Here is a 20,831-nt window from a genome sequence, read left to right on the forward strand (position 1 = left end):
ATTTAAATTTGGCTCGGGTTTATAGACTTCTAGGCTATATTACGAGCCTTATTGGACCATTTTTGAACTTTTGGATCTTATTTTAAAACTCAGAGTTAAAACTCTACCCTTCCAACCTACTTTAGAGCATTTACAAATCGATTGTGGTTTCAAAACTTCCCGGTGAATTTTTTTGAGTTTTTTCTCAAATCTTACGACCATGATTGTAGCATGCAATGCATACCTCAAGCAAAAGATTAAAGCTTTTAGCATTGCTAGGGGATAATAAAAATAAAGAAAATAAAAATAAAAAAACTACTTACTCTACCAACAAGATAGCGCTGGTAAACTGCGGCTGCTATGTGTAATCAATCGGGCAAAATAAGCAACAATCGAGTAACCACTTCTGAAACAGTTGACATCTCCGATGCAGTTGGCATTTCACTCAGTTGTTCAGGAAATTATGTTTTCATTCGACATTCATCCATTTTAAATGTTCAGATAAGTAATCTTTTTATTTCATTCAGATCACTAATATTTTATTTTTCATTTCTATTTTTTGCTGAAATGATAATAACAATGACAAGAATAAAGATCAAATAGTTCTTTGAGGTTTCAAGGTCATTCGGTTTAGGGGCTTGGGAAAAATTGGAAGGTTGTCTCAAAAAAGAAGTACAGTCAATTATTCATTAATTAAAGTCTGTTTCAATATAATCTGTAGTGGAATCAAGCAAGGCTTGATAAATGATTTATTGTACTGTGCTCGTTAGGAAAGATATCTGTGAGTCGATTTAAGCATCATGCACGAGGAAGCAAAAATGATATTTGATAAAATACTGTCACTATAGCCTACCACAGGTACAACTTTTTTATAAGATTGATGTTAGGTATAATTAGCTTAGGTTAAAGTTCAAATTTTACGTTAAATTAATCTGTAATACAATACATACGTTTGAGCAAAAAATGTGGCATTTTCATGAAAATTTTGAGCTTTTTTTGGGAATAATTGGTTCAGTTGACGGGTTGAAGGTGATATTCTTAGCATGTTCTTAATAATTGTTTGGCCGATTTTATGATGAATAGTCTATACATTTTTAAAGTTTTAATTTAATCATATCGTTGAAAAGATAATTTGAGTGCACCGTCAAGAGCACATATTATTTTCAAAGGCAAATTTTTATTTTCGAACAATTCTTAGATTGGAATGGCTGTTAAACTTCTTCAGTATTTTGAGACAACCTATTTAATAGACAATCAAGTAAAATATGATTTCTTTGTACTAGTAATCGCACGATGAGTTATTTTTTCTTCTTTGGCGCGCTTTCAAAGAGAGCAATTAATCGTTAATTGTATCCTGTAGAGAGCAATTAATCGTTAATCACACTCTTCAATGACGCGCCAATGTTTACAAAATTGAATTTAATGTTTTTCTTACATTTTTTTTATCGAACGTTTTAATTGCATTCGAAATTCATTTTGTGAGAAATAAAATCTTTAAGCAAACAATAAAAGAAAAACATAAAGAGAAGAGTAAAATGTAAAACTTCCAGTGTAATTTACTTTCCTGACAGGGAAAAAAGTAGTGAACAAAATTGTGCGATTAGCTCGTAATCACATAATAACTCGTACAATTCGAAAATTGCACTCGTGATTTTGTTGTTTCGAATTTTCCTCGTCCTTTCGGACTCGGAAAATTAATAACAAAAAAATCACTCGTGCAATTATTCTCAAATTGCACTCGTTATCATGTGATTACATATACTAATTGTCATTGCAGTAGATTGCAAAACATTTTTCACTTCAAAGCATTTTTTCACAAGCTTGTGTTTTCGATAGCTTCGTAAGAAATTTTCCTTGTTAATGCATAACCAGTTTCCTCAAAAGCTGTTCGTGCCGCTAAATGTTGATATGTGTATGGTACCCTAAGAAATTGGAGAAGAGGATAAAAGGGTCTGACTTGAAATCAAAGCTTTTTTTTGTTAGTATTTTTACCTGACTGTCTATTCAAGAACATTTCAACCCTGAAGCTTCATAAAACCATAGGCGCTCTGAGGGTTGAAATGTCAATCGAAAATATAAATCTAACAACTTTTTTTAATTATTTCTTTTTGGGCTATATGATAAAGAAATTGCATACAAGCATCGTAGGGGATTACAATATAATAATATTAAAACTTTTTTCTTGCTATTATACATCCAGGCCACAAAACAAAACAAAAATGATAAAAATAATAAAATAAAAATTGAAAAAAAAGTAAATATAATATATCAATTTTCACTTTTAAACTTATTATAGAGAACAGAAAAACTAATGATACACCCTGATTCACCCTGATTCATTGCCCCTTGCGAATATCACGCGAACGATTCATTTGAGACAGAAGTACTGAGGCAGGGGTACATCAATTACATTGATTGGACAATAAGAAGAATTTTAATTTGCATGATACTGTAGTTGTCAGAAACAACCACCCAAAAATTGGGCACAAAGGAACCTTTGTCACTATGTCATTCTCTTTATATTAGAAATGGGTTAAAATGGCTGATTTCACAAATTTAAACAAAAAGACAATCACCTAATAACTAAATCTAAAAAAAAAACTGACAAAATTCTATTATTAAAAATTCACTAAATCTCTAGGCTTTTAAAATCCAAAGTTAAAATATTGAGAGAATAGCCTATCGAAATATTATAAGGATTACATAATCAATTATACAATTATAGGATAATATAGAATATTAATAATATTATAGTAATAGATGATCATAGTGTATATTTTATTTTACAGTTTTGTGTTAAATTGTTTAAAAAATGTAATTGCAGTGTTTTAAAGACCGACCTCTTGGTAGCTGAATAACATTTCTAGTAATGGAATCGGATTCAGGTTACTGTATGAAAAAACAGGGTAGGGTAAGGAGAATCTAATCTCATAACAGATCATCCATTCTGCTCACGCCACGCTCTGCTCTAAAGAGGTATGCCGAATGTGACGGAGCCAGGACATTTAGAGTGAAAACATGTAATGTGCAGAGTATACGTTTTTTATAAGAACATCCAAAGTTTTTGAAGCCTTAGGATGTTCTTCATTTTTTGAGTTTTAAACCTATAAAACGTTCTTAACATGTTCTTATTTTCGCCATTTTTTGACCATTTTTCGACCATTCTAAGGAATCGGGTGTTTTTGAGTCCATATAGCCTTAAAACGTTCTTAACATTTTGGTCGTCGAAGCCTTTTGTTCTTATGTATAGTATATAGTTTGTTCTTATTAAAAAATAACGTGTATCATAATCTGCTTGGAGATTAAAATAAGCGTATGGGTATTTCTATTAGAGGTAGGTCTATAAAACATACAACATTTACATGGAGTGGTATGAAACAATAAAATTCTCACTTTTTTGTGAACATTTCCCACATACCTTTATCTTGGGATTGACCTTCAAACACGATGTTTCATTCCCAAAATACGAAGGTACTAAGGCGAGGAGGTATCAGATTCATGACACTCTCATGTAAATGTCTTCCATAGGCATAATGAATGAAGACCCTGCTTCTTTAAAAAAATATTTAATGTTAAAATATTATTGACCAAACACCAAAGTTACACGTAAGCATCTGTTTAGAATTTTCAAGTCTATCCAAATGAGCATGAGGACCACATGAAGAGCACTGTTATCAAATCAATCGTCAAGTTAAGTATCTTTGCAACGAATCGATGGTAGGGTTTACCAAGTAAAAAGATGAAAGGTGCTGAAGAAGTGCTAAGAAATACCAGATTCCAAGCAAAGAGAGAAAAAGAAAAGGACTGACTTGAAATGCAAGAAAACTAAACTACCAAGACAAGATTGGTAACGCCCTAATGTGAAATAATCCTTTTCTTGGAGGTGCACAAAAAATGATGTGCTACTGATTAAGAGTATATAATATAATATATATAAACAAAAATATACAACTTGATTATTATAGTGACTGCTGGATGAATAATATACAACTGCATCTTTCTGTTCTCAAAGCAATAACCATTAGACACCATACAAAAAGCAGAACAAAGGGTAGTACACGTTTTTTTTTTTCCTAAGAACGTCAGAACTTTTTAAGCTTCCAAGGTTTTTTTTTAAATTTTGGGGTTTTTTAAAAAATGTTCTCAAAAAGTTCTTATTTTGGGCATTTTGAGAACATTTCAGTGTTATTTCAAAGAAAGAGTCCGAATGTTCTTAATTTTTTGGACTCGAACCTTATATTATTATATACTTTGTTTTTATAAAAAACGTGTATTAGTTGTACATTGTACATTGATTGGCTGTACCAAATAAACAAAACAGAAAGACCAAAACCATTTTGACTGGTCTGACTGCCATGTACTTATACTAAATACGACATTTTTTTCAAAAGACCAAAAACATTTTGTCGGTGAAATTGCTTGATTTTCGGCATTCGCCGTATCAGATTCAAAAAGCCTCTATTAGCTCAGCATGTCTGAACTGATATTTATGATGAAAAAAGGTTGTCAGATATTGAGAACAAAAGGAAGAAATGATATTATATTATCTACATTTTGACTAAATTACAGAAAAAAGAGAATATATGTACTGATATACGGATGTTAAGATTATACGATGATAGAATACACTTGAATGAATGAATCGGTTAATTATTCGAATATACAGTGTGTATGAGATAAAGTAATCCTAAACACTAAGACACAAAAATATAAATGAGCATAGACACCAATGATTCAAAGGTTTACCGAACCATAGGCTTAACAGCAATGTTGAATGACAGAACGACGTTTCAGTAACTTTGCATGTGTAATTTACAGAACAGAATGAGATAGCCAATGTAACTGATGACTTCTGTTGGTGACGGAAATTGCGTTTGGACAAGGGAAGCTCTCTACCACAATATGGAACCAAACCATCTCACTTACCATTATATTCAAACGAGTATATGATTTTCAGCCGACACCACACGGGCGGTTCAGATATAGACATACACCCTACCGTGGGCGTGTCCTCACTGATAGGGCGCTCAGGATGTAAAGTAGATTTTTGAATAGTTTCTTCGTCTTTGATTGATAGCATTGAAGAAGCGGATATAGTGCGTGGCGTTGGTTCATTTTGAGCGTCTGATGAAATGTCGTGTATAGAGTTCCATGGTTTTGGCATGTCATTTGACCACAAACAGACTTGAGATATCTGAAAACATGAAGAGATAAAGTGTAAATATCAGAAAGAAAAAGCTCTTAGTTTTACATAATTTCGTAGGGATGAATAATCATTAAGATCATCAAGGCTTGTGGACACGAAAAGTTTTTTTTCGCGTTGGTGCAATGCAGCAATGGATCATGCTGCATTGCACCAACGCGAAAAAAAAATGTGTCCCATGGTTTCTTTTTCTGTTTCATGAGACATAAAGTGAGGGAAATAACCAAAAGACACGCTGATTTTGTCCTTGGGACAATGGAGTAAAATTAATTCGAATCAATTTTCCTCCATTGTCCCAGGGACAAAAGTGATATTTCACTTTTATTGGTAGAAAGAAAAATGGCGTGGAGACACAAGAAAGCGTTCCAGGTTGGTGGGATGGATTCATGTTACATTGCTCAAACGTGAAAAAAGATTCTCGTGTCCACAAGCCTTTAGTCTCTTGAAGCTAGTTATATTAATATTATATTAAACGTTTAAAGCTAGTTATATTATTATTATATTAAACGTTTAATTCAAAAAAATAAAACTCATCATAGGGGAGTTCAGCAGAAAGCCCATAGAATGAGAAAGGGGGGATCTTACTCGTTGCCGTATGCCCCTCTTTTCACATTTAGATTGGCGACAGCTTCGACAGATGAACAAATCTTTTTCTTGTAAAGCTTCAACCAGTTCAGGAGGTACTCGGTCACAGATTGCATGTGCATACCTGAAAATCAGGGAAAGAAAACTTTGTCATTATCAGTGGATAGGTTCAGCCCAGTTTTTCATGATCCATAATGGTCTATTTAGTTTCAACGGGAAAAGTAGAGAGTCTGGAGAAAAAAATTCAAACACCGCTTTGTCGAGCCTCTATTATGCAGTGGTTAAAGCAGATTTTTTTTAATCTCAGACGGAAAATATCATCAGCACGACAAATTAGCGCAGATTTTACAGATTTCGCTAAGTTTTTCTAAATTCTGAAGGTGGAAAAGTCTCTTTTCATACTTCCTTGAGAAGGAAATCCGTCTGAGACGTGGAAAATATGAGCACTGATTATGACGGCAATGTCAGCCAAGTTGCAGAAAAATTTGAAAGAGTATTCTCTCGCAGCATATCTAATGCCTGACCGAAAGCAAAGTCAGCCAGGAAACATCGATATACGGTTCACCAAAGTGTCAGAACTAGTACAGTTCAATATCAAGCAATCATGTCTATTAATTTATCCCATGCACTTTAAAATAAAGCGATTATAAAAAATACCAGAGGTTCTTACTTTTTGCATATTTTACAGGGAAGTATGAGTTCGTCTTTAATTTTATCAATACAAGCTTCTCCACAGGTGGTGCAATGACCTTTAGACAAAGGATGTTCTTTATTTTCGGTTGTCGGGGAAGCGATCGGGGAAACCACTTCCAATTTCGGGCTCTTCGGACTTGAAGCTTCACCTCGTTGCTTGTGGTAACCATGGTAACCGGAATCCGACGATTGACGGACGCGACGCAAAGGATATTTTTGCGTTTCACGGATGCAATCCTAGAAATATGAAAAGAAATAAATGTGTTTTACAGATATAAATATAGAAAATTGATTCATTTATACAGTGGAGTCTCCATAATCCGAACACTCACGGGAAACACAAATCTGTTCGAATTATGGAAATTTCGAGTTATGGAGGTTGGTTGGGACCTATTATTTTTCAGTCAGTAATTTTGGTTGGTGAACATCGTGCTAACGGTGGACTATCCAAAAGCCCACTCGACATTCAAATCAAACTGATTTTTTGAATCTAAAAATGATGATGTAACCGAGCCAAACAAACCACTCCGGTGTTCAGAAAAGTGTTTGATTGTTAAATGAGCGAACTTTTGGCTATTTATATCTGTAAATACAGTACAGTGGCTTTTTGTCTTTATTTTCCGCATTAAGGGTGTTAAAAGGTTACTCATTGAGAGCAACACGAGGAGTCACTTAGACTCTTGACGGATGTTTGACTTACTTTACACATCCATGTATTTCGTTCTCTCTCGTCACTTTTTTCGTCCAATCCGACACACGTCAAATCGTATGATCGACCACATGATGAACAATCGATACATATATCGTCGTTTACGATGTTCCTGTGAAACAAACAGAGCGAAATTGAATAAAAATCTAATTTGAGTCCAAATTTAACAAGTGATACTTTTATGGACCTACCTGGTTATGCATTTAACACATATATAATTGATATCTAAGTGAGCGTGACCATTAAACAATCATTCAGAACACAAATAGTGACGATCTATCAAAATTAGTCGTTTGTTTTTCTACTCATAAAAAAAATTGAGTAATTTGACTAAGAAACTTGATGTATGCTTATTCATAGTGATTCTTATAGATAAACGTGCGTTATTTGAGCAGAAAAATTCATTTTTTACAAAAATCTGCTTGAGCCATCTTTTACCTACTTTCATACAAAAAATCTGAAAAAATTAATGATCCAATTTTTCACAAAGTCCAAAAAACCCGTTTTAGCCGTTTTTTGGCCGAAATTTTTTTTTTTCGAAAATCGGGCTCCGTCACATTCGAGGGTTTATAGTTATGCATCTTTGTGCAAAAAATCAGAAAAAACTAATGAGCCAATCTCGAGAAAAGCTGGTAACTAACGGACGGACGGACAAAGGTTAATTTATAGGACCTCCAGGTAGGTCCAAAAAGATGTTGTTGGGTTACGATTTATTTAAACTGCCTCTAATCCCTTTAAACTTTAAAGGAAGAATCCAAGAAGACCTTAAAATGATTAGTCAGTGTCCCGAGCACTTGGGCTTTTTACTCATTGTTTTCTTTCCAAAGTGACGTGATGTTTTATTATTGAAATTTGACAAAATTCAATCATGAAATAAATGGTTATTGTGAATTCTGGTAGCAAACAACAGGTTAAACTAGTACTGATTTTTGTGACAATGTTGGATACAATACAGTGAATTCCTTTCAGCTTAGCAATTATTTTATATATGTGACAAACCAAGTAGAACAAGCTAGATGCTGAATGGACCTACCTGATGATGAAACTTAGATAGTAATAAGGAGAAAAATAAAAACAATCATTGATTGTTGATGGGGGGGGAGGGGAGTAGGGAAAAAGAAATAGAAAGTTCCGGTTGCAAAATTGCAAAAGTTTTATTGACAATTGAATCATGCTTGATGGTGGCATTGTTATCAATAATTTTTTTAAGTGAAGAAACAAAGAAATATAAGGAAAAAGCTCAATTCAAACCTGCAAAAACGGCGATTTCCGGCATACTTCTGACATTTTCGGCCGGAAAAACATGATTCTCAAAAATCCAAATCGGCCACACTTAGGACATTACTGGTACACATCTTTGTGCAAAAATCGGGAAAAAGGAATAATGAAATCTCGACAAAATGGTAAAAAACCGGCTTTGACGGCATATTTCCGGCATTTTTTGCCAAAACTTTTTTTCTTCAAAAATCAGGCTCCGACACATTTTAGGTAAAGTACAGTTCGAGAAATTCAAGATATAGGTTGTTCCGGCGATTTTTAAATAGTTTTATTGAAAATTGAAACATGCTTGATGGTGGGATTGCTATTAATAATGTTTTTGAATGAAAAAAAAACAACCAATTATAATGAAAAAGTCCCATGAAAATACAGAAAAACGGCGATTTCCGGCATATTTCCGGCATTTTCGGCCGGAAAAAAATTCTTCTCAAAAATCGGACTCGGCCATGTTTTGGACATTGTTAATACGCATCTTTGAGCAAAAAAACAGAAAAAACTAATGATAAAATCTCGAGAAAATGCTAAAAAACAGCTTTTCCGGCGGCTGGAAAAGTTTTTTTTCGAATATCGGGTTCCGTCACATTTTGGACATTGCTATTTTGCATCTTTGTGCCAAAAATCAGAAAAATCTAATAAGCCAATCTCGAGAAAAGCTGGTAACAGACGAACGAACGAACGAACGAACGAACGAACGAACGAACGAACGAACGAACGAACGAACGAACGAACGAACGAACGAACGAACGAACGAACGAACGAACGGACAACGGTTAATCTATAGGACCTCCAGGTAGGTCCAAAAACACTTCAGAACAAATCCATGAACTTGAAAAATCAATGTTTATCAATCTTTAATACTGCAACAACTTACGAGCAAAGTGCACAACTCCTGCACGATTCACATTGAAATGTCAATTTTCGTCTACCGGTTAAATGGATACTGGGAGTTTTGCAACTGGCGTGGAAATTGGAATTGCAAACCGAACAGGTGACAAAATTCTCCACATGTTCATTATTCTCACATTTCTGACACACAACTGAAAGAATAAAGAGTTCATTACATTTGCGAATCCCGTATTAAAAACTTATCAAAATCTTAGTAAACTCGGACTGACTTTAGACCCTGAAAAAGAAATGAGATGTTGCGATGATTTTTTTTCATAAATGAAGTCACGAGCGGCACTTGGCTTTTTTTGAAACGATTAAACAAGGCAATCGCCTCACTTGGCTTGATCATACTTTTAAAATGGGTAAATACAGAAGTGAATTGTGAATTCTGTAAAAAAATTACCTGATTCCGGAACGAACTTCAGATGATCTGCACAATAAATTTCCATTGACTTGTGAAGCTGAAAAAAAAACAAGAAAACCAAATTTGAAATTTCAGTGGGAACTAAAGAAGTACCTCAACTGGATTACTGCCGAAATTTTAACGAACATTTCGATTTTCCAGGTTTTCTGCCTTGACGGAAAAATGTGATCTCCTAAAAATGGGGGGAGGGCGATTATAATTTTTCGGGATGAGCTGGAGTTTTTACAAGATACTTCACTAATTGGTCATTTAAAGTGATAGAGATGCTGCGTTCTTTAGAAAATGTAATGAGATTCTTTTATTACATCTTAACGACCAACCAAATCAAATACTAACAGCTTGTAAAAACTCCAGCTTGTCCCAATTTTCCGAAATACAAGTTTTTCCAGGTTTCCAGGTTTTTTGCCATGACGGAAAAATGTAATTGCCTAAAGATGGGGGGGGGTATAAATTTTTGGAATAAACTTTTTAATAAAAGATTGAAAACGCAAGAAAGTCATAAATTTACAAAAGAATGGACACTTTCAAATACACAAAACATAAATTGTTCTTTTTCATTATCCGAAAACAAAAAACAAAAATACAATCAATCTTTTGATGCTGACTTACTGCTAGTGTACTTGAATAGAGGGCACATGGTAGATGAAAGTATTTGTTGCAGTCTTGGACGCAGCAGCCTAAACTGGCACCAAATCTTCCACAAAATGAACATGACTAAAAAAGAGCAGAAAGTTTTCACTTGACTGACAGCTCACTCGGTGAGTTTATGTTTCTGGTGTTAGTTACTCAAGAAAGTTTGTTGAAATGAATTAAAAAAATTGATAAAAGATTGGCTAGGATAGTGGACTCTTTGTCTCAATGTCATCAGATTTGCAGGGAAATGTCCTCAGGGGTCTCATCCCAAAATGATCAGGCTAATCAATTCTTTGAGTTTCTTAGGCAAGTAAAAATTGTCATGTTTTCATGGGATCATTTTTGTAAGACCAACTAAAAAAACTATGTAGTCCTTCAAGTGTTTTTAAGTTATGAAAAAAGCCTAAAGCATAATTTCCATGAAAATTATGGGATGAAAAATGAAAACTAGACTCTGCTTATTCATTTCAAAACTCTTGTGTTTTTTATCTCAAATGCCTTTGTTATATGTTCTACTACAGTTTGGTCTTATGAAAATTGTGTACGTAATGGGTGGTTTTTATATTACGTAATGTTCCCAAACCTGTGAAACATATTTTCATCCTAGTTATATTTTTTAATGTTTCAAAAATTTCATTCAAAAGAAAATCCCCAAAAAGATATTTTGCGTCTTTGAGGGGGTTTGGAATCGACCAAAAAAATAAAACGAACCCCCGGGATTAAGTACAAAGGGAAATTGAAAAACAGATAAAAGAGACAAAAAGAAGGGAAAATGTCTCCGTTTGCATCGCGTGACCCTTTTACAAGGAAAAAGCCGAAAGAAGTTAAGAAAGTAGTTCATCTGTTTCGAAAACACAAAGATAATGTAACAATAACAAAAATCTTCCAACCTTTTGGACCTTAGAAGAAGAAGAAATGCCTTTTCTGAGTAAGATCAACTCTTTTTTTCAGGGAAAGAGTCCATTACGACAGATAGCAATGATTTCAAATCCACCCGCCCCTCCCTGAAAATATCTCTGCAGTAAAAAGTAAATATGTTAATTCAACCTGTTAACGAAAAACGAGGAAATTCGCCCTTATAATCTCTTAAGGCACTATAATCAAAGTTTAACATTTCCTTAAGCCCCATCCCGAATCAAAAATTCTCCATAGTTCTGGTGCAAAAAAATAAACTGATCAATAACTCAATTAATTACCTGAGACAGTGCTTTTCCAACCAAGACAAGCGGATTATCTGACTCAGCTTTCGATGTACATATACTCCAATCCATGCAAGATTTATGGGCCCATATCATTTCTTCATAGTCTACTACGGAATGAATATTCGATCGAAAGAAATACCCAACATGCATTGGGAGAGAATTCGCATCACTCGAAGGGTTGAATTCTTTAGGATCAGGTGAAGAATGTCCACCTCCCGAACGCGATGATACGGTATCTGTTTCTAGGTAAGGTCGAAAGATTTCATTGGCTGAAGGTGACCCAGCAAGTTTAGAAAGGGGTCCATAGCTTTTGAATTGGCCTTTAAACCAGGGTAGCTGTTCACTGCATGAACAGAAGGCACAGGTAATCAGGTTCTTATTGAATGATGATGAAGCACCGCGTAATTCTTCTTTCGAACTAAAATGAAAGAAAAAGGAAAAGATGAAGAAACTAGTGGAGTGGGGTAATCTTTAATTAATAGCTTTGGTAACAAAACATCAGTCAACAGTTTGCAGAACTAAGTTTGATGAACATCGATTCTTGTAGTGTAAATATTTAGATATTCTAAAGATTGTTTGAGGAGAAGCTTGCCAAGGAGCAATTTTGATAGTAAACAACAATTTGACTGATGAAATACCGTTCATGGTAGTATGACAAATATTGTAAAGAATTATTCAGATTCTATTAGCTTCAAGGTCAGGTTCTGAAAACACCTAGACGGTCCCCAAATATTTTACCATTTAAAGATACTTTAAAAAGAGAACTACAATCAGTCATTGTGTACTGAAAAGAAATCTTCATTAGGAAGTGAGTGTGGGTGATATGGTAATAAACCCTTCCTTCCAATTTTGAAGATTATGTCATTACATCATTAAAAACATTAGCAGGTTCTTGTAGGACATGAAAAACGAAAAGTGTAGATTTTTCAAAATCTCTTTGGAAGAATTTGTACTGATTATATTGATCAAGTAGTTGAGAATACCAATCTGAATCAAATCTAAATTATTTCTTCGCATTTGAAAGGGTTTTGAATGACTTTAAAGATCTGAACTTTGGATGATTGAGAATTTTGATAATGAAATCATGACGCAATGACAATGAAAGAAATACGAAATCATCATCACGTGACAAAGTCAGAAATAGTATTTTCTTTCAACTCAACAATTCTGGAAACTTGAAAAGAAGGCAGTGTCATCGATTGATTCATGACCACCCATTTTTTAAATGAATTTTCTGAAGTATACTGTAACATGGTAGCATTTTTATAGAATTATTTCATAGAAGCTCAAATTGCAAAAAAATCATTTGTTACCCTTTGTAGTATTAACTTTTTTATTAAAGTTTTCAAATTTTCAAATGTTCTAATTTTATAATGTTTGGTAAACTTAACCTAAAAAATTACAATCGACAGGTAGTTATAAATATCACTTGTATTGACAGCATTGCCATAAAAATACATATATAGAAATCGACCTTAAACAAGTGATGTGTGGTTTTAATGAAACTTAATCAATTTTCCAATTTTTTTTTCATGTTGGAATATAATAAAACGCTATGGTGTAATATGAGAAATGTCAATTTCTGATAGAGAAAGACTACAACTGCATATATTTGTTTAATACTTCATTTCAAATGAGAATATCAGACTCAGACATGGCTTTATATTATTTTCTTTCTCCCTCTCGACTTGTTCTGTTGAACATATTATAAAAATTCTTTTTTCTCTTGATGAAAGAGACATCAACTATATCAGTTTACAGACTTGTAAAGAGCTTGTATTACATAGATTAAATAACTCGTTCATAATATCATTATGCAGAAAAACACATTTTATATGAAAATGCCTCTGGTTATAGATTAATACCCCAGGAGGGGTGGAAGTAAAAATTTCTAGCAATGAATGGACATCAAATGAAATTCTTATAAAGATGGAAATTATTGAAAAATCTCAAAATGTAACTTTAGAGCATTGGACCGAGGGAAAATTACGAAGTAAAAAAAAAAAGCTACAGTAATTCATTAGAAGAATGGCGGTGTCTTTTATACAAGCAATCATAGAGCGTGAATCTTGCCAAACGAGCATTCCTGTTTAATTATTTATATACTGTTTAATTGCTTGTCCGAAAGTCATTAAATTAAACAATAGCTCTTTCTTTTTTATTGTTTTTTTCCAAAAGGTTTCACTTTTTATTGCTTCATCTTACTTAATATACATATACGTTTTTTTTTTACTTTATTCGAAGAGCTCTTAAATAAGTCAACACAGTTGAAAAACATGCTGATTATGCACATACAATAAGATTGTCTAAATTCTTTTGATAAAACTTGGCAGTGCTTCGAGAGCTTACCAATGGTAAAAAGGAAATAAAGAAAAAAAACAAGCCCTCAGCATCACAAATCATCAATAGCTTATGTTATGCTTTACAACAGACTGCTCTTTATCAAGATATTAGTAGACATGAAATTATGAATGACATTCTTTTGGCTTCTTTATAATATGTAGATACAACCATATGATAAAAAGTGTCACTTTATTGAATGAATTATTACAAAAAAAATTTACATAGAAATACACACTATAATCTACCGTTAGAAAGAGGCTTATAATAATGATTGCTATCGTCCTAGAGAGGAATTTTTGTAATTTCATACCACATGTATTAAATTAAATATATTTTAGTAGGAATGAGACGCAGTAAAAAAGGGGAATCTGGTACACCTATATTGTGAATGGTGCATGAAAAGTAAAAAAGAAATCAAACAGAGAAAATTCATGGAAATTTGTGGAAAATACGAAATGATTCTCTCCGCAATTCATTCAAAAACACCGTTTTTGTGTTGTTGTAAAAAAAAAACTGAGGAAAGAGAAAGAGAGAAAAGCTACTTAAGATTTTTCTCTCTTGTTTTCTATTGTCTGGTAGTAGTGTTAAAATTCATCTCCAACATATGTAATACACGAAAAAGAACATAATATTTTGAATCAAAACATGAGTGAACAGGAAAAACAAAATGTATTTTTCTTTATCTCCGTCTTACATGCATTTTTATAGTGTAACAACAAACATTACTAATATCCCAAAACAAAACAAAAAGCATGTTTAGATCTTAATCAAATTTTTTTACATAACATTATTACCCATTTTCTTAGCTTCATTTTCACAAAAAGCCTTCTTAAATTGATAGTGAAGAAACTTGTGTACACAAAAAAAACATATTCACCAACATTTTGAGGCAAATAATGAGAAAAAGGTCCCGTATTCAAATACAGTAACAACACATAAAGAAAACTTTACTAAAATCTTTAGCAGATTTAGGTGCAAAAAGGTACTAAAAGAATGAAAGACTTGTTCGAAAGCAACATGGGATTTTGAATCCGAACAAGAATTAAAGAAGAGAGCCTATAATTATGCAACTTGCAAAAAATTCCAGGTCAGAATGACCTGATAGAAAGTTAAAGCATTATAACCAAAAAGAATTTAATGTTTAACTAAACAACTTTTTCACAAAAGGCAGACACCCTAGTAACAGCTTAAACATCAATCAAGAACATTCTTTTTCAAGTACAAGAGAAAAAGCAAGGCTTTAAGCAACAACTACAAGGACTACTTCAAAAGTCATTTACACAGAAAATGAAACAGAAAAAATCATTTAAGGTTAGAATAAGAATCACTCAAAAATCCTTTCAACATCACATAAAAGAAGTTGATAAACATAATTTTCCTAGTACACTTATTTTCTATGAGCTGTATAATATATATAATCACAATAGAAAGGAACATACCTTGAGCTGTAATCTGATATACTCCTTGCTTTGTGAGGTATCTGTACAGGACTGCTGATCTGAAAATATGAAAATCAAAAGAATGAAGACAAGAAGAATTCTGTACATCATACAGGTCATAACATTGAAATCGGGATTTCCCAGTGACTTATTTGGAAGAATTGCAAGCAAAAAACCTAAAATATTGGTGCTAACCTTATAAGACTTAGTTCAGCATAATTTCTTCTCACTTGAATGAAATTTGAAGAAAAAAAATTTCCATGCTACTGACTTCAGGACAAGCAAGGTTAGACATCAATAATGTTTCAAAAATTTCATAGACCTTCAACACAAAGTACCTTCATTTCTTTAGGGGGTCGATTTGATCCATTTTCGTAATGTTCAACTTCCTCAATGGACTTCCGTTTGGGACTACTAAAATATAAGAATATCATTGTTGAAAAAAAAATTAACAACGTGCTTAAAGAAATCCTAGTAATTCAAATAAATACAATATAAAACATTTAAAATAATTATCGAACCTATCAATGTATTCAGTTTTCTATTTGATTCATGATAGACTATTGCAAGCTGGGAATGCAAGTAAAAATGCCCATTTAAGAGTTTGATGGTTTTAGACTTTGAGCAAAGAATCTCACTTTTACCCTTTTACTCATTCAACAAAATGTGCCACTTACTTTGTCCGCCTAGAATAAGAAGACTTGTCATCTATACTCATTCTATCTGCATCAGGATGTTTGCGTTCGAAAAAATGATGAAAATTATTGTGAGATGATGCAGTTGAAGTAGAAGTTGAACCAAGACGTTTGCTTTCAGCATGTGCCATGGATGGAGGATAGGTGTGTAATTCTAAACAGAATTGCCAAAATAATGCATTAACTTCAAACTTTTGAACAATTTAAAGTAGCGGCTTCTGAGAGTGCTATTTTTCTTCTCTAAATGAAATATCTGTTAATTTGTTGAAAAACTGGTAGCACTAGAGGTATCTAAAATACAAGAATACTGGTAATTGTTCTATCCAATTCCAGAACTCTCATCTCTCAGATTCAGAAGCGCCACCTCCCATAGTAAGTAATGTAGCAATGGCAATGTGATACTTTAAGGCACTATTTAATGCTACAAGCTTTGCTAATTTCATGCTGAAGATTTCCTGCCTGTGACTTTGATTAACCTCGCTCATGTTGTACTTGCCCTAAATTCACCAGTTTACTGCTTGACCAAGCAAATGTAACATTGTGTCAACCAGTGTCAACATGTTGTCAGTATAAATCTATATAAGCCTACCTGGTGGTTTTACCCTGTCATAATGATAAGGATTAACACAAATGTTTCCACCTTTTCGGTCAAAACCATGTAAACAAGAGTCTATACTACACAATTCTAGTTTGTGTACATTAGGCCAGCGCCATAGTCTAGTATATGTTACATGTGGGAAATCTTTCCTTTCCCCTACTTGTAGTCGTCCATCTAACGTCCTTTGAACAGTAGCACATTTAGTTTCAATTCTACCTTGAGAAACGATAGCTGCAATTAATGCATCTAGTTCATTATATCGCTTTTTTAATTTCTTAACAAGAGACTCAATTGCTCTTCGTGTAAAACCATTGTCATTTGAATCAATACCATCTTTATACTCTTTATACCAATTTGTATGATAGAGAAGGTGTTGTACAATAACAGGAAAAGGGTCTGCAGCACATGGCATTCGTGGAGGATACGTAACAGCCAGTGGCAGAATGGGAGTCTGTGTTTGACCACCATTAAAAGTTAGTATGTGTGGTCTATTCAAAGGTTGAGCCTTTATCGTAGATGAAGATAAATCTGGTGGTTGGCTTCTAGGACCACGATGGTGAAATCCAGCTGGGTCAATAACTAAAACATAGAATAACTAGATGTTTAAAAAAATTATATAGATATTTTTGGGAACTCAAGAAAAATTAATAAAATTAAATTAAACTATTGTCCAACTGATCTGCTCTTCTAAAGAAAACTAGGTTCCAGTGCTGATAGCCAATAGAATCGTTAAATCTCAGTTATTAAAATATGGAAAGTAAATCAGACTGGACAAAATTTAGGTTTGTCGTCTTCTAACAGTTTATATTTGGATAATTTTGAATCAATAGAGGTTGTGATGTGAAGGAAAAAATCTTCTTTAAAATGGCAATTAATTCTTTTGGAATGGCAGGTTCTAAGGTAGGTTCAGTCGGATTACGGCAACCAATATTTGATTAAGTCCAGCCTTAGCAGTTCTTTTTGCTACTTGATTTGAAATTTCAAACAAAAAAAGAGGCAGTGTTCACTTCATTATGGATTAAAAAAAAAAAATATGTTTCTGGAGAAATTTCCCTGGATTAAAAAGAATTTGAAATTATTTTTGGTCAAAAGTTGCCTCAGCAGTTGCCCTTTTACCCCGATTCCCCCCATCTCATTTTAGTACTGTGTTGAAATTTCTCCTAATAAGGGATATTTATGAAAATCACCTGTGCTTTGTCCCCTGAATAGAAATGTATACTGTCCATCTGTTGATAGCTAATCAAGGATATGGATTACTTTTCAATGATTACCAATTCATTTATAAAAATATATAATGGTAAAATGAATTCTTGTGTTTTCAATATCCAAATAGTATTTTTTTGTAAAATCCAGTTTGGTCTACCAATATCATTTAAAGGGCCCTGTGGTATAGTGGTCATCAACATTAGTTGACTACCACTCACATAGCAGCTTTAGCAAGTGAACGAACCTTCACCTGGATCAACCCATGTCATGTAAGGGGAATTTGGTAGTCAGTCCAATGTGCTGGGGGGCACTTATCGAAAGCGTATATACCTTATTACCTAAATATTAAGAGGCGTGTAATTAACATAAATGGAAAATTTTTGTGTTCATAAAAACCCCCTTAATTCTTAAAGCAAAACTCACCTGCTCATTTGTGTTAATTTGATGTTGTGTTCATTTCACAGGTGTTAAATACTTCCATTTAATAAGGTAGTTGTATCAAATAAATAAAGAGATAGATCTGACAAACCATCCAATAAATGAAACTTTTTCAAGTTTTAAAGTGGTATTTCCCTCTTGTTTTGCATTTAATCTCCTTTGTGCAATGTATTACTTTTGGCGTACAAACTTTTGTGGGCAAAAACTTTAGTGATTTTTGCAAATTTTGGCCTTTTTTCAAAATTAACGTCTTTGGCAATTCTTAACAGGGTAATTTGTAAAAGTTTATGCTTGTGGATTTTTTTTTAAAAGATTGACAATCTGTAAGATTTCGAAATCGTAATAAATTTAGCATTTTTAGCTTATTTCTAGCCTTTGACACCTTTTTAAAGTCAAGGAATAACCGTATTGGATTCAAGGAACATTTGTCACCTTTTAGCTAATTTCTGTTTAAAAATTCTCATTTTATCCAATGATGATTCGCAAAAGTTTTATGCGCGCAAAAAATATTTTTTCTTTATTCCAAAAGTAAATGTTCTAAATTTCGTGATTTTTTTACCTTGCGAAAGTTTTCGCTCGCCAAAGTTTGTACACCTAAAGTAAAGTTGATTGTAAAAGTGTGACAAAATATTAACTTTGGCCATTGGAAAATAGCAATTCCAGTGAAAACTACTTTTGGCAAAGGTAACCAGTTAAAATGGTTATAATTTATAGGGAAAAATAAGTTTTGGAGCCAGAAATTATTAATTTTTTTTTGTTTTTGAATTTTGATGAATTTTGCGAAAATTCCCCAAATTTAGTTTTATTCAAGGAAACCTTTTTTTATGAAATATTTGTGTACAAGACAGGTTGATTTCTACCAGAAAAGGAGAGTTTAGGATCTTCTTCTAGGCCAAGATGTGGCTCAATCTACAAAATGAAATAAAAATAAAAATAAAAACTTTCACTTGAACCATAATTTTGGGAATAATTTGAATGTCCTACCATTTGACTGTGATGGGGTTGACGAAATTCTTTCATAATGATATGGATTCACACAGACAACGTCATACTTCAAATCAAATGCAAATTGACAGGTATCCAAATGCCGTAGTTCCATTTTGTGGATATCTGGCCAGCGAAAAAGTCTGGAATAAATCACATGGGGAAATCCTTTTCTTTCGCAAACTTGTAACCTTCCATCTAAGGTTCTCGGTATTGTAACACATTTTGAAGGTTGTCTTCCTTTTGACTTAATAGCAATAACTAAATTCTCAAGCTCATCAGCCTTTTTTCTCAGTTTTTTGACCAGACTTTCGATGGCTCTTCGAGCAAATTTCTCTGAATCACCACCTTGCCTGTAACACGTAGTGTAACATAACAGCTCAACAACAATACTCATTGTAGACGAAGTTGGACCAAAAGCATCTTTCCATTTAGTGACAAGTGGAGTCATATATGTCTTTTCCATAAATTTAAATCCAGGTACTATAATAAAACAACATTTTATACTTTAAAATAACATCCAAAAACATGTTTCACATCTCTTGTTGACACCCTCGCTCGTAACCCTTATGTTATGACCGTATGTTATGACCGCACTATCTGCGCAGAGACTTGCGAATTTCTGCGCATGTTCCTACAAGCGTTTTACCAATCAGAACGAAGTATAGTCTCGTCTTTTGAATAGACTGATTGAAAAATAACAAAAGGACGATTAGACAAAACATTTTGGCAAATATATACTTTTTTTCGCTCTCTAACTTTCTCTAACTAACAATAAAATGCTTGTATTGTGCTTCAGACAATGCTGTGACGTTATGAGAACAAGATTTTTTATGTTCAGGCGCCTTGTGTTTATCCAAAATTGAAATTTGAGACGGAGGTAGCAACGCGAGAAAATTTGCTAGGAGTATCAAACCAGAACGATAAAATATCGACGCAAACGCGCAGGGTCTAAAGGCTCGCGGACAGTCTAAAAGCAATCCTGGATGAAATAAAGGCATTACGTAAAAACCCCTAATCCCACATTTTCTTTTAATATAACAAAAATTTCATAAAAAATATTATCAACAGACTGGGGGGAGATTATGCACAAGAAAAGGTCACGTTATGTTTTTAGTTTCTCTTGAAAACCATCATCATATAAAAATGATGAGTTAAGAGTTGACGTGATCTATTTTATAGAAAGTTTTAAGAAAATAACGAAGAGAGAAAACGACTAGACTAGTCTAGTCAGAATATTTTCTTAAATGAACACGCAAACATAAAAATGGCAGATTTTAAAACATTACAAACACTATGGCCACTATAATGGTCATTGCATGGGGTTTTGTTTTGACACATTTTTCAAATAAACATTAGACAGCATAAGTGAAAGATCACTGATTTTTGTACGTTTATGAACGGTAGACATTTTGTGTCACGAACATTTTTTCATGGTTTTGTTTATGTGGCAAAACTATACAAACGCGCTAATATATTTTTGACAGGTTCTTCTATTGAAATTTCCAACTGTGTATTGGTCTCGCTAGCTGAT

The 20,831-nt window shown here is 33.3% G+C and overlaps 1 protein-coding gene and 1 long non-coding RNA gene across 2 annotated transcripts in view; both read right to left on the minus strand.

Moving 5' to 3' along the window:
- The window catches only part of LOC136806112 (uncharacterized), a 32,233-nt gene extending 31,734 nt beyond the window's left edge, over positions 1–499 (minus strand). Inside the window, exon 1 of the long non-coding RNA XR_010846521.1 lies at positions 303–499. This is a non-coding gene — a long non-coding RNA (uncharacterized lncRNA). The remainder of the gene's footprint in view (positions 1–302) is intronic.
- Positions 500–4,525: 4,026 nt separating this feature from the next.
- On the minus strand, positions 4,526–19,873 carry LOC136806113 (uncharacterized). The gene is made up of 13 exons (XM_067062679.1): positions 19,298–19,873; positions 16,661–17,248; positions 16,054–16,225; positions 15,715–15,790; positions 15,377–15,435; positions 11,589–12,012; positions 10,369–10,473; positions 9,739–9,796; positions 9,319–9,484; positions 7,161–7,281; positions 6,438–6,697; positions 5,768–5,891; positions 4,526–5,173 (listed from the first exon to the last, which is right to left on the minus strand). The coding sequence occupies exons 1-13, from the start codon at positions 19,761–19,763 to the stop codon at positions 4,898–4,900; spliced, it is 2,895 nt and encodes a 964-aa protein (XP_066918780.1). The 5' UTR covers positions 19,764–19,873; the 3' UTR covers positions 4,526–4,897.
- Positions 19,874–20,831: the final 958 nt, after the last annotated feature.

The sequence above is a fragment of the Clytia hemisphaerica genome, unplaced genomic scaffold (assembly GCF_902728285.1).
Source record: "Clytia hemisphaerica strain Z4C2 unplaced genomic scaffold, Clytia hemisphaerica genome assembly, whole genome shotgun sequence".
In the NCBI taxonomy this organism is placed as follows: Eukaryota; Metazoa; Cnidaria; class Hydrozoa; order Leptothecata; family Clytiidae; genus Clytia; species Clytia hemisphaerica.